At 34.3% G+C, this 24,199-nt stretch overlaps 2 protein-coding genes across 3 annotated transcripts; both read left to right on the top strand.

Moving 5' to 3' along the window:
• The first annotated feature begins 15,479 nt into the window (after nucleotides 1-15,479).
• LOC137726986 (F-box/LRR-repeat protein 17) lies at nucleotides 15,480-19,255 on the top strand. Its single transcript, XM_068465937.2, has 11 exons — nucleotides 15,480-16,239; nucleotides 16,555-16,656; nucleotides 16,882-17,026; nucleotides 17,147-17,331; nucleotides 17,458-17,562; nucleotides 17,842-17,939; nucleotides 18,026-18,246; nucleotides 18,333-18,399; nucleotides 18,516-18,601; nucleotides 18,723-18,821; nucleotides 18,920-19,255. Exons 1-11 carry the CDS (start codon nucleotides 15,587-15,589, stop codon nucleotides 18,983-18,985), a joined length of 1,827 nt encoding a protein of 608 aa, XP_068322038.2. The 5' UTR covers nucleotides 15,480-15,586; the 3' UTR covers nucleotides 18,986-19,255.
• A 981-nt stretch (nucleotides 19,256-20,236) lies between these two features.
• On the top strand, nucleotides 20,237-23,933 carry LOC137726219 (P-loop containing nucleoside triphosphate hydrolases superfamily protein). Of its 2 annotated transcripts, none has more exons than XM_068465106.2 (12): nucleotides 20,237-20,419; nucleotides 20,912-21,045; nucleotides 21,213-21,250; nucleotides 21,402-21,479; nucleotides 21,658-21,850; nucleotides 22,194-22,224; nucleotides 22,305-22,363; nucleotides 22,451-22,524; nucleotides 22,682-22,768; nucleotides 23,295-23,356; nucleotides 23,450-23,481; nucleotides 23,580-23,933. In XM_068465106.2, the coding sequence occupies exons 1-12, from the start codon at nucleotides 20,362-20,364 to the stop codon at nucleotides 23,664-23,666; spliced, it is 933 nt and encodes a 310-aa protein (XP_068321207.2). In that variant the 5' UTR covers nucleotides 20,237-20,361; the 3' UTR covers nucleotides 23,667-23,933. The 2 variants fall into 2 exon arrangements, with proteins under 2 accessions (XP_068321207.2, XP_068321208.2); XM_068465107.2 differs by having other exon boundaries at nucleotides 20,248-20,419; nucleotides 23,453-23,481.
• Nucleotides 23,934-24,199: the final 266 nt, after the last annotated feature.

Here is a 24,199-nt window from a genome sequence, read left to right as displayed (position 1 = left end):
TTTTAATGATATAGTATTGTATATTAGGGTTTCAATTTTAGCTGCCCTCATTGTAGTTGTTTAGTTAGCATGAAAAGGAAACTAGAGTTCAAGATGTTAGCGGAAGGGAATGCTCCATGTATAAGAAGTTAAGAAATTTCAAACAGCATTTTAAATAATGGTGGTGCTTTGCACATATTCATTTTTACTTCTTAAGCATTGTTTTCAATTTTTGACGGTCAGTAATAACTCTCTCTGACATGTCACTAAACAACTATAATAGAGGAAGTAAGATTCTTTCCCCACCTATTCTCATTCCCTTTCCTCCCCTCCTCTCACATATTATTTTTTGTCTTATTGTCTTTATAAAAAAAAATCAATATAAAATGATGACGTGGCTAAACCGTAACCGTTCAAATAGAAGATGAGAGAAGAGGAGAGAGATTAGAAGGGGATAAAATCATTGTCCATAGTAGAGTTACACTCTGAATACTTATTGTATTATTGCAAAAGGCTGTGTTATGTAATTACACATAGCTACATAGCTAGCTAGGTCCAACTCCAGCACATGTCTTCCAGTAAGTTTCTCCTCTTTTTCTTGTTGTCCAAAATTCTTATCATTTTATTTAGATGAGTGAGATTTAGTATTACAGTCTAATGATATTTTTCTTCACTTGAAAGTAATAGATCTTAAGTTTGAATCTCTTAGATGGCGAATTCAATACTAAATTAAGTTGTTTGTTGACCGAACTTCCTTTTCTTTTAATGTAAAAATAGTTGTATTAAAAAAAAAAAAAGATTCGCTTAAGTTGGACAAATCTTGGATATATAGAAAATAAATTTCCTCGTACTGTATTTAACTATGCATACACATATATAAGATACTTCATATCAATCTATGTATTTTTTATGCCAACGAAATCCAGCCATCTAAAATCTTCAAGAACCAAACCCAATTTTGAACCGTGGTAAATGTTGAACCAATTTCTTTGGAACAAAAAATGTTGGGTCAATTTCTCCGACTTTTCATCGCTTGTCCATATCATCAACACTGTACTTTTATTTATTTGTTTATTTATTATATATTATTCAATAGGAAAAATGAGCACTAACTACTAGTGACGCATTGCATGTGACGCCTCATAATAGAAAGAAAAGAGTAGTTATCTTGTCCAGTTGATAACCACTTTAACAACTTTGTCATCATGTTGGTGGATAGATATTTCAGGAAGAGGATTATCTATCCATATCGTGTGGTCAGTTTTCGTAAAATATTATTTGTATTTAATTTTAAATAAATAATCATTTATAACCGTACGATGCATGATAAATAACCAAGATGTGAGGATCCTTAGAATCTCCACAATTTGAATCCGAATAGGATCCAAATCTGATTTTTCAGGGTATTCAAAATATGAGGCGAAATCCCATATTCATATCTCGTTATATAATTGAAGGGATGTTTGGAATAAAAACTTTTCTCCAATTGAATAGTAACATGTAGTGTTTTGCCTCGTGTTCTGGACACATTAAAGAATCTCTTCCGATGGTGGACTTCACCATAATGTAACCAATTAACGAAAATTAATGATAAACAACTTAAATTAAGAGTAATATTATACTTACTACATATTTGTATCATCTCTCTAATATAGGTATGATCTATCAATACATGTAGATCACATCTCTATTCAAGAAATAATACAAATAATGATACGAATATGTAGTAAGTGTAACATTTTTGTTAAATTAAGAGAAGTAATGTTACGCTTATCATATATTTGTATAATTATTTGTGCCATTTTTTCAATAAAAGCAAGGCCTACTAACACATATAAATTTATTTCCATTAGAAAAATAATACAAATACATAATAAATATAGTATTTTTGCGAAATTAAAAGTTTAAACTCACCATGATTTAACTGTTTACTGGCTGGCTAGCTAATTGCAGTCCTAATTATGCAAAATAGACCTGCCGGGCAAAATAAGAATCTGTCTTGTCGGGGTAACAGATGCTTTATTAAACAGGATTATCGGATATTAAAAGAGACAGCCACAAAAATGACAATTCAAAAATCAACGTGAAAATCAAATATTTGTAGGCAAAATAATGCAAAATAATTAAAGGTCAGTTTTCAAACCACTCAACCTGTCAATTTTTTCTTTACGAAATAGCGAACACTCTAAGGGAAAACTTCTGGTGACTACTTTCTGCAGGCATATTCTTTGCCCTTTCACTTCTCGTGTCTTTTTGTTTTTGTAATTATAGTTAAATTATGTTAATATTTTATATTATTTTTTTTATAAAGATAATAAGATAAAAAAGAATAGTAATATAAAATATTGACGTGGCCTAACCGTTACCACACAAATAGGAGAGCACAGAAGTGGGAGGGCAGAGAATCTGCCTCCTAAAAGCGGTGCATTTTTTGTTCACAGTGGATTGAAATAATTGAGTAATGTTATTCTTATTATGTTTTTGTACTATATTTTCATACCCTCTTGAGTGACATTTGATATGGAAAGCTTTATCATTTGAATTAATTAGATTTTTAAATTTAGTTCATTATTTAATAAACTAATTATTAAGAAAAACTAGTTAATTAAATAATGATTGTGGTATATGAGAAGTTTTTCTTCTTTATTTCCTTGAGTTTTGCAAATTTTTCAAATAATTTGACTGTTCACATCAGATGTTACTTAAGATGGTATAAAAACATAGTATGAATCAAAATAATTTGAAGTGGTGGCCGAGACTTTTGTGGGGAGGACCCAATGTTGCGATAGCTAGTGAACCAAGATATGCACTAGTAGTTTTCAAATGCCACAATAAAGCATCTCCAACAAAGCTAATGGGTATTTCCTTTTACTATTTTGTGAAGTGATACAAAAGTAACAAAACAAATTGTGGAGTTTTAATAGACTTTTTTTCTTTTTGACACATTGTATGGTCGGATACGACTCAAATATTTAAAAATAGGATGGGCTGAACTTTCAACCAACCTTTTTTTTAATTAATTTTGTCTCATTATATAGGTCATTGTTTAAGTCCGGATCTTCATCATCTAGAATGGTCGGGAGAACAGCTCTGGCATCATGTTACGATAAAGACCTATGAAATTTTTTTATTATATATTCTTCCTCACCTTTTGGAAAGATGCAACCCTTGTAGACAAGGAAATAGCAACCCATAATCTTTTGTTTTTCCGGTTTTACTGGAGGTGGGCATTTGGAACCAAAAATCAAAACTGAAACACGAATCAAATCGGGCTACATGAAACAGTTGGGTTTTGCGGTTTTGAAACCGAACCACATTGTAGGGAACAGTTTGATTTCGGTTTTGGTTTTTAAAACTGCACTGCAAATACTAATAAACATTTAATTAGATGTCCATATGAGATGTCATGTTTTAATTGGTTGTTTGTTAGAGTTCCATACATTTAGATGTTCATCATTCATCATTTGCTGCATGTTTGCTTGCATCAAGTTTGTTTGCTGCATATATAGTTGCTGCAAGTTTGTTTGTGCATATATTGTGAAATAGATTATCAAAACATCCTCACTCAATGTACTCATTGTTAACATGTGTTCATTAATTAATGTATTGTGTAGAAAATGAGATCGTCTTATGCGTAGATAGGTATATATATTTTAAAATGTACATTTCTTTCTTAAAAATCAAACCGAAACTGCACCGAATTGAACCAAACCGTGCCCATCTCTAGCTTTTACATAACATATTAATCAATTTTGTAAAGAATGTAGGGTTGAAGAATTAAAAATGAAGGGTTTATAAGAGAATGAATCTTGTGTTCCATAAGTTTGAATTCTTTTTAATTCCTTATGTGCATAAGTATCATGCACCTTTTGATAGAACAAAATGGCTGCCTTTAATTAAAGAAAGTAGATAACTTTAATTAAGTAATTAAAGTATAATGAAATAGCAAATAATAAAAACAAAATAATAAATAAATAAATAGAAGGCGTTTCTTGAATTTGCCAGAATATTATTGCAGTTTGCTTTTGACTAGGGTTTTCAATTTTCAATTTTCAGAAGGTGATGAATCGAATCAACTCTACCAAAGAATGTTTTGATGCATAGGGATGTTAGGTCGATGATGCATGCTAAGAGATTAAGTATTTTCTCTTTGATGTAATCCCATGAGCTTATACTTAATGAATTTATCTTTATCAAAGTAAAAATAATGGTTAGTACTATGCGGATTAGTTGAGATATTATGATTAACTAAATACGTGATTCTTCCATATCACCTAACTTATTAATAATATGTTACTCGATCATTAACGAGCATGTACGGGGATGTGTTATTTGTTTCAAACTTTCAATTTACAATTTATTATGCACTAGCCGCGGCTTGGCCTGACTTTTTACTTTGATACCACCTGTCATGGGGCTAAAAGTCCTTCAATCCTTAGGGCAGCTTTGGGATGCCCTTATACATGTGTATCTGAAACACGATTACATATACTATATATCATTATACAAGTGGAGAAGTTTTTTTTTTTCAAATATTGTCTCACTTGTATAATAACATATGACGTACTGTCCCGTATTCTGAACATTTAAAAATCTCTCCTTTGTAAGATGGTTTTGCAACAAAACAAATAAATAAAATGTATACAATAATAACTGGTAAGGCTCACAATCTCAGTTTTAAATTTTGAGACTTTAGACACTAAACCCGAAAAAAAGTAAAAATATAAAAACTTAAAGGGACATTTTGATATAGGCACCTCATTTTTTTAATTTTTTAGACTAAACATACACTTCTTTTGAAATTTTGATCAAACATTTTCCTAAAATTTTGGTTATTAATTTCAGTTTTTCACATAAGTTCAATTTTGTTTAGAATTTTAGTTTTTCACGACTTTTCCTTGACATTTTGGTTTTTTTTTTCTTTTCCTCTTATCCCTATATTTATGCATTTATTATCCATCTCTATGTTTTTTTTTGTTATAATTTTACCTTTTTTTTTGTGAATATAGTAGAATATTTATAAAAAAAAATTGTCAGATTTTATTATTTAGAAGACCCAACACATAATAAATATTTGTTTCATTATATAGCTACGCCTAGTTACCTATAATATGGATACATTTAGTTTTATAGTGGATTTTTGTATTTCTTGGTACATTTGGAATGTAAATGTATCAAAAGGGTTATCTGATAGAGACATTTTGTTTTGTGGTACATTTGTGATTTTTTGTTCATTTGGTCTTTTGATACATTTGGAATCTAAATGTACCAAAAGGGTTACCTGACAATGGGCACATTTGGTTTTATGGTATATTTGAAAGTTTGGTACATTTGGTTTATCTGTACATTTGAAATCTAAACGTACCAAAAGGGTTACATAACAATGGGTACATTTGGTTTTATAGTACATTTGAATTTTTGGTACATTTGGTTTCTCGGTACATTTGAAATCTAAACGTACGAAAAGTCGATACTTTTATTCTCAAATGTATCATAAGTTTTAAGTATATATTATATGCATTTATAAGTATATATTATATGCATTTATACGTGAAAAAATACGTATTGAAGATTTTTTATTGAGACATTTTTAATAGAAAGAGAATTTTTTTTTTCTTTTAAATACTGATAATAAGGTAATGAGGAATTAATTAATTAACTTTTTATTTTATTTTATTAAAAAAATGTCATTTAATGCGTAGAAAGGGATTGACGAAATTAAATTCCTATATTATAGACAATTAGTTGCTAAGCTACCTTATGCCTCTATATAAATGCATTTAAATTAATGACATGGAAATTAAATAAATAGAAAATTATTGAGGTGGCAATTGATCAAAGCACCTTAATCAAATATTTAAAAGGGATGAATGTTTAATCTAACAACTATAGAAAAGATGTAGGGCATTCTAATTTTCCCAAACTTAAATTACTTCAATAGGCCAAGAGCCTCACGCGCCCACGATGAATGGGTGGGGGGGGGGGGGCTTTAGCCGAAGAACCTCCGATGTCAAAGTTAGAATTTAGAGAGAAAAGTGTTTGAGAGTTTTGGAGAATTTTAGCAAAAGTGAAGACCTAGCTTTTTAGAGAAAAATGGGGTTCAATATATAGAGCATGGCCAGTCCCCTTTGGAGAAAAAGTGGCCGGTCCTTTGGGGTATTTTTGGTGTGTAATGGGTGATAATTTGTGTAATGGGTGATTAATTGGCATAATGGGTGATTAATTGGTATAATGGGTGATTTAATTGGTGATTAATGGATTAATTAATTAGGAAATAAATCTATTAATTAACCAATTAACCTAATTTTTATGGAATGTTTTGAAGGTTATGGAATGATTGCTTTGTAGAGAATATGGAATGAGGAAAGATGAAATAATTTTGAATTTGTTACCTTCTTTGGACATTTTTGACTTGGTTGAGGGATGATTGCTCGCTGCTCGCGCGTAAGAATCCTAGTATGCCTTAAGGATATTTTTGTCCTCCTCTATCCAAAAATCCATGTGTCGCCTTGTGATTATTTTTTGCTCCACAAATGCCCCCACACCTGTTGGGCTGCTCGTAGGAAAGGGCAGCAGGTGTAGAGATCTTCTTACTATAGGAAATTTAAGACTGCTTCCTATTTTGATGTAGATTACCTCTTTAATAGGAAATTAGATCCTTCTAGAAAGAGAAATAAATTTCTCTCAAAGCCTATTTAAGTCTACCTTAAGTGGGTTATTAAATCAACTTTGAAGAGCAATTTATTCTACCCTACAAAAGAGAGAGCTTAGAGGATATTTGTTCCCCCTCCTCTAGTAATATTCTATATCTTGCCCGTGCAAAGGACCATTTTTCATTGCTTACTTCGTCTTCTCCGTGCCGTACCGATGTAAGAAAATTTTAATTTTTTTTTTGTCTTCTTCTTAGATAGTGCTGTCGTGGGGCAGTCGTCAGGGTGGTGCGGCACGTCAGCTGGTAGGGGCCAAGAGTAGGCTCGGCATGGGCCAAGGAGGTGGTGTGGTAGGGGCCATTGCTTGTGCTACTTGACTTGATTGAAGTCAAGGATTGGCTCGGCATAAGCTAAGGAAATGGCGTGGCATGGGTTACGGTTTGGGCTGCATGTCGGAAATGAGGAAACTGCTTGAGTTTGATTTCTCAGCTGCCATAAATGGAGCAGCGAATGAAGCCTTCAATTTTTTCTCAACCGTCATCTCTTGAGCAAGCGAGAAAGATCTATTCTTTCACCTTTATTCATAAGTAGGCTCCACGACAGCGATCAAACAAGCCAATGCATCCATCTTGATCATTTTTACCTCTTCTCTCAGGAGCAACCCATTTTTCTTCCAGCGAAAAAAAAATAAGCAGCCAACGTCATTCGCGGTACTCAGCAAAGAAGCTTAACCAATACTGGCTTTTCCCTCTGTTTTTCTCTCGGACTAACAGGCAAGAAGCCTGCATCCCCAACATTCCAGCAGTCCATAAGGCTTACGATCTCCTCAACAGCTGGCCAGTCTTGCATTAGGTCTAAAAACCCAAAGGACATGAGCCATGCGGCTCGCCTAGCATTGCACCCCAACGCCTTAATCCGCGGCCCCATCCGCACAAGTTGTCTTTAGCTCTAGCCAAGCTGAGCAGCCCAAGCAGTAGTCTTTTCCACAACACATCATCGGCCTATACCAAGCCAACTTCTGGCCCTTGCCGGGCGACGTGCTGCACCACCCTGACGGCTGCCCCGCAACAACACTATCCAAGAAGAAGACAAGAAATTTCTCTTATCTTGGTGCGACACGGAGAAGACGAAGAAAGCAACGAAAGAGGATCCTTTGCACGAGCAAGTGTAGAAGATTTCTAGAAGAAGGGGAACAAATATCCTCTAGCTTTCTCTCTCTTGTATGGTAGAATAAATTGCTTTCTAAAGTTGATTTAATCATCTACTTAAGGTAGACTTAAACAGACTTTAGAAGTGATTTATCTCCCTTTCCTAGAAGGACCTAATTTCCTATTAAAGAGGGAATCTACATCAAAATGGGAAACAATCATATGTTTTCGAAAGTAAGAAGATCTCTGCTCCTGCTGCCATTTCCTGCGAGCAGCCCAACAGGTGTGGGGGGGGCATTTGTGGAGCCAAAAATAATCAACAAAAATATAAAGGCGACATGTGGATTTTTGGATGAAAAAGACAAGATTACACTCGAGACACACCGGGATTTCTAGGCGCAAGTAGTGGGCAATCATCCTTCAATCAAGTTAAAAGTGCCCAAAATAGGTAATTATTCAAACCTATTTCATTCATCCTCATCAAATCTTCTCCACAAGGTAACCCCCAAATCATTCCTTTCTAATTATATTAATTAGCTAATTAATTGATTTATTACCTAATTAATTTATTAATTAGGTAACAAATCATGAATCTCACCCAAAAAACCATCCAAGTGGCCGGTTCTTCTCCTCCCAAATGGGCCGGCCACACCCCGATATAAACCATATCATTTTCTCCAAAACTCAAGTTCTACACTCTTGCTAAATTCTCTAAATTCTCCAAACATTTTCCCCTCAAAATTCTAACTTTGGTATCAAAGGTTCTTTGGCCAAAACCACCCCCCCCCCCATTTATCGTGGGCGCTTGAGGCTTTTGGCCTTGACCTAAGGTGTTGTTTATTTTGTAGGAGCAATTTTGTCTAAGAACAAGGAGGAAGAAATATGCATCCACAACGACGTCTGAGATTCTGATGTTAGGGACTCTAGTGTGAAAGAAGAAAAGTGAGAAGCAACGATGAGACTTTGGCGTGAGAGAACTGAGAAGAAAAGTGGACTTTGAGTCTCTGACATTAATTGTTTGCCTCGATGGGTTTCTCCCCTTTAAATTGATTAGTTTTGCCAACATAGCTTTTTTTAATTATAATTTTATATAATTCCGTACAGATTTTAGGCAGGTAGCCTTATGACTTTTGGGTCCATTAGATTTATATATATATATATATATATATATATATTTTTTTTTTTTTTATTTGATTAGTTTTTTATTTCATATAATATTATTTTATGGAGAAATTAGGTTCTCATCCTTCATTTTACTACTTCATTGATTAAAATCTCATTCATTTTCAATTTTTGATCAAGGTCCTTGAGTATTAATAGCATCATTAATTATTTCAATAATAAAATATTTTTTATTTCTAAATATATTCATTTAATGTTAAAAATTTTACAATTAGTATATTTATAGGGAATTGTTATTAGCACTCCAAAAATCTCATTTGGCACTCCAAACTTTCTATAATTAGAAAGAAAAATACACTTGTGAGGAGTGTAGAATGAGATTTTTGGAGTGGTAATAATAGTTCCCTATTTATATTTCTGACTAAATTTTTTATCATATATTTTTAGTTTTAGTTTTTAATTTGTAATTCTTTTTTAAATTGTACCAATTTTCTTTTCAGTTTTAATTTGTACCCATATATTAATTTCTTTTTGTGCCCATATTTTTTAAAGTTTATTTGTATTTGTACCCATATATTTTTTTTATTTGTACTTTTTATTTTGCTAAATGTACCCATGCTAATTATATGTACCCATTCATGTAAAACTTTTTAATGTTAAAATGTACTCATTCTTAAATATACCAATTTGTTATATGTAAAATGTACCCTTTTTTTTATATAAAATTTATTCAATTTTTTTCTAATCCATTTTTAAACTTATATGGGTACATTCTCTTTTTATTTATTTATTTATTTTTTTTTAAAATTTAAAATGTATCCGTGTAAAGTTTAATCAAAGAAATTTACTAATGTTATTAAGCCTAATATCTTCTTCTTCTTTTTTTTTTTTTTTTTTTTTTGTGATTTTGAAGAATGTACCCATGTTTTGATTAAGTATTTTGTTAATTTTGATGAATGTACCCATGTTTATATACACACACAATAGTATATTTATATTTTAATATTTTTAATCCCACAAATTATGATTTTTTTTTTTAAATCTCATTTATATAAAAAAAAAATTTCTAATTTTTAATTTAAAAAATATAGTAACGTACATAGACATTAATTTCAGGGACCTCGATCAAAAATTAAAAACCAACAAGGTTTCAATCAAAGAATATTCATAGTTAATGACCGCATCCAAAGTCTCCCTTATTTTATATATTATTATATTCAATAAACAATATTTTTGGGGGCCCCCCAAAATTTTGAGGCCCCAATGGAACCGGTCACACAAACTGAAAGCCGGATCTGATTAAATGATAGATGTCTTGGATAAGAACTTAAAATGAGCTAGAACGCCTTTGTGCGTGATCCTTTGCTACGATTGCAATGGGTAATACTTCCTTTCCTCTCTTATTGAGACTACATAATGTTCTTGTCAATTATGGCAAATAGTATATGAGCATTGATTTTGAGTTCATAGGTTAATTGTACTTTAACAACTTACATAAGACATAGTTTCAATTTATTATCGATGATTACGAAAAATTTGACAGATGAGTCACCGTTACTTACACTACAAAAAAAAACAGACATGAAATTTTCATCTCATATCAATTCTTTTGAAGTTTTGCCTCTCCCTTTATCCCTCTCTTTCTCTCCGTCTTCGATCCGAAGGTTCCATTTTTTTCACTCATAAAGAGAGAGATATGAGGCGGAGGCCTCTCCCTTTATCCCTCTCTTTCATCCTCACAGTTTATATTTAATTAGCACACATTTATAAAAATAAGTTTGTTATGTATAACCCATCGTGTAAAAGTCGTTGACAATCACTTGTGTTGTTACCCATTGATCTCAATGATGCATGTAAGATATTGGCAATGAGTTCATGACAAAATTTTAGAATAACAGTTCCCATTTTCCATCATTTTCCCCCAAATTTTGATTGGTCATGTATAAAAATGAAATGAATGAAGCCTAAACATCATAATTCAGTTGTCACAACTCACACTTTTCAACAGTCAATAGTTCGACATATGATTATATTAAGACTTGATTATAAAAAATAAGCCCTTATTTTTTTATTATTAGATTGTGATCAAAGAACAAATACTTTTACATTCTTTTTGAATCATTTAGATTCTATAACATTCAAAATGTGGAGATATAAATTAACCACGTCCAATAAGATAAGAACATATGAACCTTATGCTCGCTACCACACTTTTACCCTTTACGTCATGGGTAAACCACATATTACTCCAAAACGCGGCATATGCCTGCCGTCTGTGAGGGACTATGGCACATGCATGTGTGCCTTGTGGGTACTAGGTTTTTCGGCCTAGTATCATATCAAAAATGCTTCGTGCCCATGATATGTCCTACCACTAGGCTATACTCGACTCAATGGTGGAAGGAAGTCGATTCTTCACATTATGTTTGGATGAGGAAAATAAATTTGAAATTTGGATAAAAGTCATAATTTATCAATTAATATGCACCAGTTCCCTTGTTTGGATTCATAAACATAGAAATTTAGAATTTCTTCATGAAAAAAAAAACTTGAAATTTGGAACCTCCAATTCCTAAGTTTAAATTCCATATGAATAGGTGTCATTTCTTAATTTCTATGATTAAGAGTTTAAAAATGACAAATTTCGTATTCAATTTCATTGTTCTTTTAGTTAACCAAACAAAAAAATTCACAAATTCTAGAAAATAAAATCTTGTCATTTCAATTCCATTATTCTTTTGGGTGTCAAACACGCCTGCACTCTTACCAACATGGACCTTTTTAAACTACTAGTCGGCATGACTGCGAAGATTGGGCTACACTGTCACTAGTAGAACGTTAAGGTCTGCTTAGTAAGGTTTGCAACCTCCCTTCCCTCTGCCTAGGGTTCAAGTCTATAAATAGCCAAGTCAAACAAGAAAAACACAGGAGAAACGGTAATCGCCACTTATTACTCATAACTCTCTTAAGTTCTTATTTATCTCAAATACGTTTCTGACTTAAGCATCCGATGCCCTTTGGTAGATACTCTCTTTTTTTAGATGTTCTCCAATTAGGCTAACGATGTTTCTTAATTTGTAGATGAACTTTCGTTAATTAAACTGTGTACGAAATGTGCATACAAAGTTGCATAGAAAATGACATTGAAGGTCTTAGTCATTAGATAATGTGGAGTCTGACATGTAATATAATCAATAATGTAATTTTGCTGGCATAGCAGGGCTAACAAATGAAAATATGAGAAAGGATGTATAACTTCCAAGAATTTTTTTTTAATAAATAAACGGAAAGAGTAAAAGAAAGACAAAACCAATACTTTGAGACGATTCAGTTTTTCACGGTGAATTGTTAGTGGCGTTTGATGATCCTTTCGTTTTATGTTTTGGTTTTCAGTTTTTACTTTTATGAACATTAAAAACTAAATTATTTATTTATTTTTTTGTTAAATTATAGATTTTGTTAGATTAGCCACAAACGAGGTTTGAATCCATATCGGCATGCAAGAGCTCAATGAGGTATAAAAAAGGGAAAATGATTTAATTTCTACACATTTTTATTATCTTTTTTACACCCATGTTTATTTTTGTTTATTGATAATCTGAAACCTGTGCTAAGCAGAGCTACCGGAAATTGAAGTGTTGAACTATTTTTCCTCTATGAACATCTTTGAAAGGAAAATTTTTTTAGTGTATTCGGAACATAAGTTGTTATAGCATCTGTGAAAGGTAGACTGAAAAATATATTCCCTCTTTATTTACATTTTGACACTTAATATACCGACTTCTTGAGTTATGAAAATGTGAAAAAATTGTTTCATTTGAAAGGAGCAAGGAGGAGGTATCCACTTTGTTACTTGTGCCTCCACCAACCCATCGTTGTCACCGTGATGGAATAAGTTTCATATTCTCAGATGAATAGGAAAGTTCAATTCAAAGGAAGATGTAGAAGAATATGAATCTTCCATATGGACCTCTAATAGTGGCACCTATTCTTTCTTTCTAAACCACTATCTATATATAAAGCCAACACAAAAGGTGAATGGTGATTTTGTTGCATCAAACTTCAACAAAACTATTTAGACAAAAATGCTCTCAAGATAAAAAACTTCAAAGGCATCTCAAAATAATGTATCAAATAAGGCAGGGTCATTTCGTCATTTTAATAGTGTTTTTTTAATAACTAAATTTTGGTACAGTTTTTTTTATATTTTTTTTTTATTTTTTTTTATAAATTAGTGCCTTACAATAGGTTAGCAATAATGTGATTCAATTTTTATTTTTATTTTTAAACACTTTCAAAACATCTTAAGAGGCGTGTAATGCCGGTTATAAAAAAAATCTTTTGCACGCAGATAATAATGTGATTAAATAAGTTGTCAAATGATTGTTTTTTTATTTTTATAACAAACGATATTATCTACACTAAGGGGGATGGGGTGGGCTTAGCTTCACAATGGGTTAGCAATAATATGATTCAATCAGTTGTTTATTAAATATTATTTTCTCTATTTTTAAACGCGTTCAAAACATCTTAAAAGGCGTGTAATGCGGGTTATAAAACAAGTTTTTCGCATGCAGATAATAATGTGATTAAATTAATTATCAAATGGTTGTTTTTTTTTTTAAACAAACAATATTATCTACACTAAGAGAGAGTTGGGATGGGCTTAGCCTCACAATATGCTAGCAATAATGTGGTTCAATCAATTGTTTATTAAATATTATTTTCTCTATTCTTAATGTAAATTTTATAGAGACCGATTTTATTATGTGAATTCAGCTGTTTTAATTGGTTAATGAGGGGTTTCTTCTAGCATGATCTAAAATTATTCATTTATTTCAAGTATTTGACTTTCCTTTTGTCAATTTACAGATATAAATACATTTAAAATATGTAAGTCGTGCATAACACGTCGTGATTCAAAAAGTGCCTTTTGCACTCGTGTAAGCGTTTGCATGAAGGCTAGTAAAGTTAATTTGAATTGGACCAACTAGTGAAGATTTGACAAAAACAAACTACTCCAAAAGTTTCCGTGCACAATAGTTACGGTGTCTTTAACATTGGTTAGACTATATTTAGTCTTATTTAAGGGCCTGATACTCAAGTTCAAATCTTTTACATTAATTTTGTGTGTAGTCTATATTGTTACTTTATTTTGTGCTTGAAATAGGAGCGTGCATGGTGTACTTAAAACATTGAAAAATAAATCAGTATGTACCAATTAAATTATATACTTTGTCTAAGTTTAAAGCGAAATATGAATTAGTCATTAACAAAACTTCTCTCTTCTAATTCTTCACAACTAATTCATTTATCGCTTCTATAAACATTGAAACTTATGCGTTATCAACTTCAATCCGATCATAACCACCAAACGAGTCATGTAAGATGAGGCCCGAGAAAACAAGATGAACGATGACCCAAATGGCTCATGCTAGTGGTGACACAAGAAGCCCATGGTGGTCAGTTCCTTCTTAATTTTTCCACCTTTTTACTGTTTTTTTCTACTAGAGAATAGATGGGCGAGGAGGGTTCAAACTCCGAAGGGTTGTGGATTTGCATTTGCCAAAAGTCAAGTGGCTTCTTAGCTTTTGTCCTTGAGCCGCAGTATTCGCTCTACTTTTGTGTATCACGTTGCACATTGCTGATAAATTTTAATTTAAAAATATCCTACAAGTTAGGTGGTTGTTGATGCATATAATTAATATTTTATGAGATAAATTCATTCATTAACGTGATATGTATATATAACTTGCCACGTCTGATGGTACATAAATTCATTAATTCCCTCTCCATAAACATGAAAGTTTCAAATTTATATTTTTATCTATGTGTACATTGCATGCAAATCTATTGAATCTCAATTCCTTGAACTTCCAACGACAACTTCCATTTTCAACAATTTTCCCATTGTTATAATCAACCTATGATCTTTCATTTTGCACTGTTCGTGCATAGTTACCTTATTTCTTTCTTGAACTGGACGATTTATAGATGGGATCTATTTGAGTTGAGTTACCTTTCTATACATGCATACGTACTTTCAAAACACTTTCTACTTTTGGTAACCTAAAAAAAGAAAACTTTTTGTTTTTAATACTCTTCTCAATTATTCAGAATATATCGTTTTTAACCATGGATGTCATACACACATAAAATGCTACACAACAGCTGAAATCAAACAAATTGCCCGAATGATACTTGTACGTTCTATATTATGAAGTACAGATAATTCAAATTTATGATTATAGGGAAATTATCTATCTTAACAATGTATACAAGATCTAACCAATTTAGATCCGATCCTCCAAAATCATGCTTGCCATAAAAAGTAAACAAATTTCCAAAATTAAACGCGGGAAAATTTCGATTCTTGAATTGCATTAATTAGTAACATGTGCAAAAGAAATTTACAGCGACAAGGGCATTTTCCACCCACCGCCAGGGTCACTTTCGTCATCTCAAACCTTTTAAGCAGGCAACGGCAGCCCTCGCTCCGCTCCTCCGCATTATTTTAATGTTTCAAAACCCGCGCGCGAAATCCCGCTTTTTTCTCCCGCGCCTTCCCACCACTCACGCGCCTTCTCCCTCTCCTATATTTCTCTCCTCTCTCACTCTCTCAACCTCTCTTTCTCTCTCTCTCTCTCTCTCTCTCTCTAGACATCTCAATCTCCAAAATCCAGAACCATGCAGCAGCGCCACCACCAACCCCCAAACCAACCCCATTTCTCCGCCGCCTCGGGTCCCGCCACTCCGTTGGGCTCCCTCGCCATCCTCCCTTCTTCCAGCTCAGAGGCGAAGCGCGGAAAGAGGCGCGGTAGTTACAGCTGCGGCCGATGCGGCCAGCCGAAGAAGGGCCACAAGTGCCACCTCCCCGCCAACTCCACCGCCGATGAATCGTTGGTCGATGAGGAGCCCTCCCCTTCTCTCTCCGTCACCCGCCCCCCTCCGCCGCCACGTCTGCCCTACTCCCACCTCCGCCGAGCGCTATCGTTCGATGACGATGTGGATAGTTCTGGATACGGCGGAGGATGCGGAGACTTTGACTCTCCAGATCCGGACCCTGACGAGTTCGGAGACTCCGGGGACGATATAGATTTGGCTACGGGTTTGGGCGGTCTGCCGGCGAGCTGTCTTTGGGATATTTTGAAGAGGTTGCCGCCGCCGGGGCTGTTGTCGGCGGCGATGGTGTGCAAGGGGTGGAGGGAGACGACGCGGAGGCTGTGGAAGGCGGCTGAGATGCTTAGGATTAGGGTTCCGGCTAGGGCTCAGGTCGGGTTTGTTGGATCGGTGTTGCAGAAATGCCCGAGCCTCGTGAACCTCTCTCTTAGGATGGAAAGGTATTGCTGCTCTGTTTCAGATCTAGGGTTTCATCTGACAGATCTACTTACAGCGACGAGCTTTGAAGACTAAACAATCTAAACCGAAAAAATGAACTCGATCTGGATTAAAACTGAAATAAAAGAAAAAAAATTAAGGGATCAAACGAAATGGGGTTTTGATGAATGCAATTGGTAGAATTATAGTGGTGTGATTTGATCTATAAGGATTTGATGTGATGCAGCATTCTTTTTCGGAATCAGCAAGCTACATTGTGAATTCTTGTTATTTAAATAATGCATTGCGTTTAATTTGATAAAAATTTGCCCTTGTAGTGATGTGGATGCAACATTGCTGGCGTGGATTACATTTTCATGCCCAAATCTTGAGTTCTTGGAGATCAATACTACCGGAAGCGCTATCAATCGGATCACCGGGTATGTTTCCTCTTCTTTGTTAGCTTCCATGTTCCCTTTTTCGCGTGTTTAATCGTTACTGTCGTCCTAAACGATAAACTATTGAGCTACTGTTGTATTGGGCATTTAGATTGGTATTGTTGGCTATTTTCTGTTTCATACTCTTTGTTGTGTGGTGTGCATTTGATAAAACAGTGCTTTTGTTGGCTGATTAATTCAATCCATTCCATGATTTTAAAACTACAGTGATGAACTGGGTCGTTTCGTTGCTGATCGACGATTACTGAAAAGCCTTAAGATGGAAGGTTGTTCTAACTTAGGTGGATTTGCTCTCTGTTCATCAAGTCTTTCTACAATTTGGCTTTCGGGTCTTCACTCCCTCTCTAAGATGGTGATTATTTTTATCTTTCCTCTGTGTATATCAATATCATGTAGTTGCCGATTTGATGTTTTTGTTTTCCGTTTATTTTTAAATGACTTCTTTTTACTCATTTGCATTCCCTTTTCACAGGTTTTCAATTGTCCCAATCTAAAAGAGATTTCTGTAGACTTTTCTCGCCAAGAAAATGATAATACTGACCTTGTTACCATGGCTGATGTGCTGGGAAGGAATTGCCCAAGGTTACAAAACATACACATTGCATCAATCCGGCTTTCCAACGCTGTGGTGCTTGCCCTTACAGCCGCAAAGCTAAGGTTTGCCATTTGTTTTGAGACTAATCTTATCATATGAATAGACTGCTGCTATGATGATTAGTGAAAGAACTCTCTTTGATCAATGCACAATTAGTCTCATGAAGATTGTTTGATCATGTCATCCAGGGGGTTGAGAATGCTTTCTCTTGTCCTTGGATCTGAAATCACTGATGCATCTGTTGCTGCCATTGCTTCGAGTTACCAGAACTTAGAATTGCTTGATCTGAGTGGGTATGTTTACAGTCCTATGGTTCAATTGCAATAGTCTTTGAAGTTAAGATTTGAATGTCTGATATGCACAATGTTTGATTGTAGTGTTTTATTGCTTTGTAAAACATCCGAATCTATAGGACTAGACTTGAACATTAGAGAAATACTGCTTATGATCCTGAAAGCAGAAAACAAATTTGTTTAATGAGCATAGTTGGATACATATAGTTGAAAATTATAGCTTCTCTCTAGTCATTCTTTCTTTGAGATGTAATGTTTTTCTCTCCACTTTGATTACAGATCTAGCATCAGCGATAGTGGCATTGGAATTATTTGCAACGTGTTCCCTGATACTCTATCGAGACTACTCGTTGCTCTTTGCCCTAATATCAGCTCAAGTAATCACCTAGACCATGGACAAAAACTGATAATTTATTAGTTTCACATAAACTTTAGTTCACTAACTGTTGCCTGTACCATTCAGGTTTCATTCAATTTGCTACCGCGCAACTGCCTCTGCTTGAACTCCTGGACTGTGGCATGACCATATGCGATCCCAATTCTCCTGATTCACCCTCTGATGAAACCAATGTCCGTGAACTCCCCGAAGCATCCAATGCCAAAGTACACCATAGTTACCAGAAGCTGATTATCAAACATGCCCGGTTGAAAAAACTGAGCTTGTGGGGTTGTTCTGGCTTAGATGTGAGTTCCTGAACTAATACAAGTTAATACTTAATTTTGTTATCGTATAGTTTCTTTTCTGGTTCTTAATTTTCAATCTAATGCAGGCTCTATATTTAAACTGCCGAGAACTCAACGACCTGAACTTGAATTATTGCAAAAATTTGTACCCAGGTATCCCATTTGATCTCCTCACTTTAGCCAAGGTTTTGATCAATTGTTTATATGATGAAAATTTGTGGTGAATTTATTCTTATAGTTTAGTGATTGTTGTTTGTATTTATCCCCAGAGAGATTGGTGCTTCAGTGTCCCAATTTAGAAAATGTGCATGCATCAGGTTGTCAAGAACTGTTGATTGGGGCCATTCAGAGCCAGGTAAATCACAAGTTTCCTCTCTATTTGGACACCCTTGATCGGTTTTCTAAGTTCTAATGTCAAATCAAACCCATGTAAAGAAAGGGATCTGATCTCGCATTTTTTTGGTACTTGTTTGTAGATTGATAACAATGCTGGTGCGGATAACCTATTACCATGCAAGCGCCTAGCTGATGGCTCGAAGAGGGTCGGGGTGCCTCATTTTCTCAGCGCTGCGCAGGTAGTGCCTAACTCTAAAGTTTCTCATTCTTTTATAGTTTTGGATCATCCCTATACATTTCTGTAAACATTTATGTTTTTCGTTTGTTTTCGTTGCAGGCATCAGACGATGATAAGAAGCGAAGAAAGATCGAGAGGCGGAAGTGCAGTGTGCTTGTATTGTGAGCAAGCTCTTGTTTGGTGCCGTATTGGTTTGACAAGGCTCTGTATTACCCTGTAAACATTATGTTTTATTATCCTTAATCTCAGTAGGGTTGGGGGCTGTTGCCTTGTAGTCCTATTATTTGCCTTTTCTTTCAAGAAAACTAAATGTTGTTTTTAGCTGCAGAACTACTTAGTCCATTTCCAAATTGGAGAGACTTTGGAATAGGCGACCTAGGATTTTATAAATTGTTTTATTTGGGGGAATAAAATAAAATTTGATGTTTTAGTGCATTTATGTTCCATTTTATTTTATTCGACTACTAAAAATAATATATATTGATGGTTATGTTGTCAATATATATATATATATATATATATATATTGATTGTAGATTAATCTTCATTTTCACAGTTCAAATATTACATTAAGCAATAATCTATCTTTAGCTCTCGAATTATATAGTATTCCAAAGCAGTGTCTTCAAAAAATGCATCTGTAGGGTGGGAGAATGTCGTAAATATTTATTTTAAATTAAAATAAGGGGCATGTCCAAAACCAATTTTTTGGGTCCTACACATGCTACATCAGCATAACTAATGGGGATGTCTTCAATTGGGAATTTGAGATATTTTAATGAATTTATAAATTCATGAATTTTTATGGAGTTTAATTGATTTGTAGAGATTTTATATAAAAATTTGATTTTAATTCATTCGAAATTTCATTGGGAGATGTGAGATTTATGGATACTTAAAATACACTACAAAATCTTTCAAATTCCCTTTAATTCCTCAAATTTTCCAAATTCTTTAAATTCTTTAAATTCAAATTCTAATTGAATACATTTGGAATGTTATACACTTCTTTAAAATTCTAATTGAATACACTTGGATCTCTAAGGATTTTAATAAACTATCTTAAAATCCTGATTGAATATACCTTGAATTTCAGAGAATCATTTAAAATCTTGATTGAATACCACTAGATTCATTAAAAGAATTAAAATCCATCAAAATCCCAATTGAATACATCCTAGTAAATTTGTAAATAAAATTTTGTATATTAGGGAGCAAAGTGGGACTTCAAACAAACTTAGTTTTCTTAGCATTACTCTTTTAATGGTATAAGGTAAAGTGAGACAACAAAACTTGAATTAGGGGGGAAGTTAGATCAAAATCATATTAGGGAGCAAAGTGGGACTCCAAACAAACTTTCAGGGTAACACAGTAATTAAGTCTTTTAAAAAGGGGCGGTATCACGTGGATACTCGTGGCACTCGCAAGTGTAACTCAAACATCCGAATTCCATCCGGAAAACAAGACAGGTTTCTCCGACCCGACCTCCTCAACTCCGTATTCTCAAACTCTCTCTCTTTGTCTTTCTGTCGTTCTTCGGCCATGGAGTTCTCTCTGTCTTCCGCAACCTCGAGAGCTCACACGTATAATTCCTCACCAGGTTTCTCATTCTTTCCTCTCTCATGATATGATTTATTATTTTCTCGTGGGTTCATACAATTTTATGTTTTTATAATTTGATAAATACACGGAAATACCCACCACTTTGATTTGTAAGTTTCTAACTAATTATTTTGTTTTTGATCATTTTTTTTCAATACAAAGTTGAGTAATATGGTGTTGAATTCAAAACTTGCCCCTCCAAATTATATTATGTTGTCAGCAAAATCATATTCGCTTTAGAAGAAGCAGAATTCGGTTGAGTTTGTGGTGTAATCAGCGGATTGAAAGTGGAGCTAGCAAGCTAGTTAATGACATGTTTAATTACTTGGAATTCGTATTGAATTATTCCGATTTCTGACTTCTCGTGTGGGAGGGTTGCCAAGTAACACTATATGCTCATATGTCATGCGTGTAGAATTTATCCTCATGAATTTTGGTAGCAGATTTCACTTTTTCGGTTAATAGATTAGAGTGACTTGCTTATCTGCAGAGCTGTTACAGTTTGAAAAAGCAAAATTTCGGACATGGGATTGTTATTTTCCCTCTCCTTCGCGAGCTAGGAGAATAGCGAAGCCTTTATTTGCTCAACCTGGAGCCCTCTCTGCCAAGCATAACCCTGTCAAGGTTTGATGGTACTTTCTTTTCTGGGGAGGATTATTAAGCACTCATTTGGTAACTGTTTCGTTTTTAGTTTTCGCTTTCTTGCTAGAGAAAAAGGTTATCAAACCGGCCCTTCTGTAAACAAAAAAACGTTTTAAGATTTTCTAATTTTTTTTATACACACTTTATAGGTTGTATGTTGTCTAAAGAGAGAAGCTACTGAGGGAAGGTATGCCGTCTTCAATGTTGGAAGCTATAACTCACATCTGCTTATATGGCTATTGCATTTGATGGTTAAACAAGCAAAGCTTTCCTGGTTTTTTTTGTATGTATATACACTTTACTTTCGATGAATCACAGTTGTTTCTGTTTCTTTCAAGGTCTATGCATGAAGTATATGATGCTTTGGCCGCACGTCTTGTTCCTACAACTGCAGCAATAGGGAATCCAAACTTGAAGTAAGTTAACTTCCGATTTCCTATGCATGCTATAATCTTTAGACAGGAGGGACCATGAATGTAGTGTTTGGTTTTCTGGATTGTATATGGATTTTACCTTTTTGAGTTGTATTTGATTTTCATGCTGATTTTACTTGTTACTCTTCAAAGTTATAAATCTGTCTGATGTACGATGCAGGTATATTGTGGGTTTGGCTGGTTCTCCCGGATCTGGGAAAAGCACTACTGCGTCTGAAGTTGTGCGGCGTGTAAACAAGTTATGGCCCCAGAAAGCTTCTGCATTGGATTCTCAAGTTACTCCTCCAGAAGTGGCTGCAGTTCTCCCCATGGATGGTTTCCATCTTTATCGTTCTCAGCTGGATGCAATGGAGGTTAGCCTTATTCTGATATTTTGATTTCTGTAGTCCATTGCATTTCTCGTGGATGGCAGTGTTAGCATAGTCTAAGAACCTTTTGAATCGATAATGTGGATAATATTGTAAGCCAAAATTATCAATTTTAATTATCCTGTCTTCTTAGAATGTATCTAGCTGGAAATTATTCAATATGTAGGACAAACTCTGTAAATGATACAATATTCTGTGTCACTTACCAACCTATGGACCAAAGTTATGGTTGAAACAACATTTGTTTGGGTTTCGTATTCAAAACAAAACATTATAGATGATAAAAATATTTTGATTCCTAATTTTCTGCAATGTTGTAATATCTTAGAATCCTGAGGAAGCTCATGCAAGAAGGGGAGGTGAGGTTTCTATATTTCTCTGTTGATGATTGGACACCTTGAAATCATTAAAGCTTCAATCTTACGAATTGGTGATTCAGCTCCATGGACCTTTAACCCTGAGCAACTACTCGAGTCTCTCAAGACTCTGAGACGTGAGGTGATTAGTTGATAATTGATTCTCACAGTTTACAATCGCCTCAAGTTTAAAAGTATGCTATGCATTCTAACAGAAAGATTGTTTCAGGGATCAGTTTATGCACCATCATTTGACCATGGTGTTGGAGATCCAGTAGAAGATGATATTTTTGTGACCCTTCAGTGAGTGGTTTGTTCCTTTTCACATGAATTGTCGTTTAATACCAGCTAAAGAATTAGGCTGGTTGTGAGCAATTATTATGGTGGTCTTAAAATTATGTCATTTTGATTCTTTCATCTTTGATGAGTATGTTCGTAACTTATTTATTTCTATTTGCAGGCATAAAGTGGTCATAGTAGAAGGAAATTATTTATTGTTGGATGATGGGATTTGGAAAGAAGTATCATCTATGTTTGACGAGAAATGGTAAGCCTTATTTATCAAAGGATATATTTTGTGCAAAACTGTATGTTAAAGAGGTCAGGTGGTCTGGTTCTGCTATGCATCCAGTATAATTGTGGATGTGTGGCGGAGACCAATATTCAGAAAATGTCAACGGTGAAGAACTTCACTGGGCTTGTGTGGCTATGTTATGGTGCAGCCTTAATATGTTCAATAAGGCATGTCGGGAGGACCGATTAAGTCTTCCTTATTTCATAGATCAAAACTTTGATCGTTGGATCACGATATATAAATTTGGCACAGCCCTTTTTCTGATGTATGCTTATAAATTTTGTTGAGCATTGGACTTTGATCATGGAATACAAAAAGCATACGACTTTGATGATGGAATAGTTATTTAGAAATTATACTTGTAAGGGCTCTAACACTAAGCAGCACCTCACAATTAATTTGCGACACTGTATTTAATCACTTGTTCTTTTGAAAACCGAAATTCCACTTATTCAAAGGTGTCATTGAATGCTATTGTTTGTTGCTTTTCCCTTTTAAGGTTTCTTGAAGTTGATATTGACAAAGCTATGGAACGAGTTCGAAACAGACATATCTTAACGGGTACATGATTCTTAGTTTTTGAACCACCTACTTGCGAAATGGGACATGTAAAAACATGACATGGTTTAACTGCTTTCTTTATCTTCTACATAGCAGGGAAGCCCCCAGATGTTGCCAAATGGCGGGTAAGCTTCATGGTTTTCCGAGACACGAAGTTCCAATTTTTTTGTTAGTCTAGAGTTTTCACTAGGACGATGCTTATGACCCTTCATCCATCGTGTAGGTTGAGTACAATGACCGGCCTAATGCGGTGACAGTAAACAAATCAAGGAGGAATGCTGATTTGATAATCAAGTCAATCGACTACTGAAGCGTGAAGGTGATCCCGTCCTGCTGGTTGCATTGAACGAAGCTTTCGTTCTATCTGTTTTGCATCCCATGTATGCAAATTGAAGGCCTATCTTTATTTTCCTTGGAAGATATGAACTGGGAAGTAATTTATGCACTCCAAAATTTGCTTTCACTTATGAGGGTAAGAAGTTACTTTTGGAACGCAAATAACATATCCCATGAGTAAAAGTAACTGTGTATATTTGATGAATACAAGATTTATGAAAATTCGCCTAAAATTTTCCAATTTTGTGCAATCGCCACCTGAATTTAAAAAAATTTACAATTAAGCATTCAAACTTTCGTATTGTGTTATCATTTGGCACATAAGTCCGTTTTTATTTACCTTTCAAGTGTGTTTTCGTCACTTCTCTCTACTAAGGGTTTTTCGGATTCTTTTTTAATATAACTTTGACCGTTTTGCTCACACATTATTCTTTTCGACACATGCGATATTCTAATTTAAACAAATTTAAATTGTGGAGAACGAGATTTTTCAAACTAGGGTGCATA

The sequence above is a fragment of the Pyrus communis genome, chromosome 5, assembly GCF_041283825.1.
Source record: "Pyrus communis isolate YQ-2024b chromosome 5, ASM4128382v1, whole genome shotgun sequence".
In the NCBI taxonomy this organism is placed as follows: domain Eukaryota; kingdom Viridiplantae; phylum Streptophyta; class Magnoliopsida; order Rosales; family Rosaceae; genus Pyrus; species Pyrus communis.
This window is presented reverse-complemented; position numbering and strand designations above follow the sequence as displayed.

What these genes read in the sequence shown, in the direction of transcription:
- LOC137726986 (XM_068465937.2), top strand. Translation starts at nt 15,587, where the DNA reads ATGCAGCAGCGCCACCACCAACCCCCAAACCAACCCCATTTCTCCGCC. An exon ending in TTGCCCTAATATCAGCTCAA is followed by an intron (nt 17,940 to 18,025) that starts GTAATCACCTAG and finishes TGTACCATTCAG; the next exon opens with GTTTCATTCAATTTGCTACC. An exon ending in TTGCAAAAATTTGTACCCAG is followed by an intron (nt 18,400 to 18,515) that starts GTATCCCATTTG and finishes ATTTATCCCCAG; the next exon opens with AGAGATTGGTGCTTCAGTGT.
- LOC137726219 (XM_068465106.2), top strand. Translation starts at nt 20,362, where the DNA reads ATGGAGTTCTCTCTGTCTTCCGCAACCTCGAGAGCTCACACGTATAAT. An exon ending in CTCAGCTGGATGCAATGGAG is followed by an intron (nt 21,851 to 22,193) that starts GTTAGCCTTATT and finishes GTAATATCTTAG; the next exon opens with AATCCTGAGGAAGCTCATGC. An exon ending in CAGATGTTGCCAAATGGCGG is followed by an intron (nt 23,482 to 23,579) that starts GTAAGCTTCATG and finishes TCCATCGTGTAG; the next exon opens with GTTGAGTACAATGACCGGCC.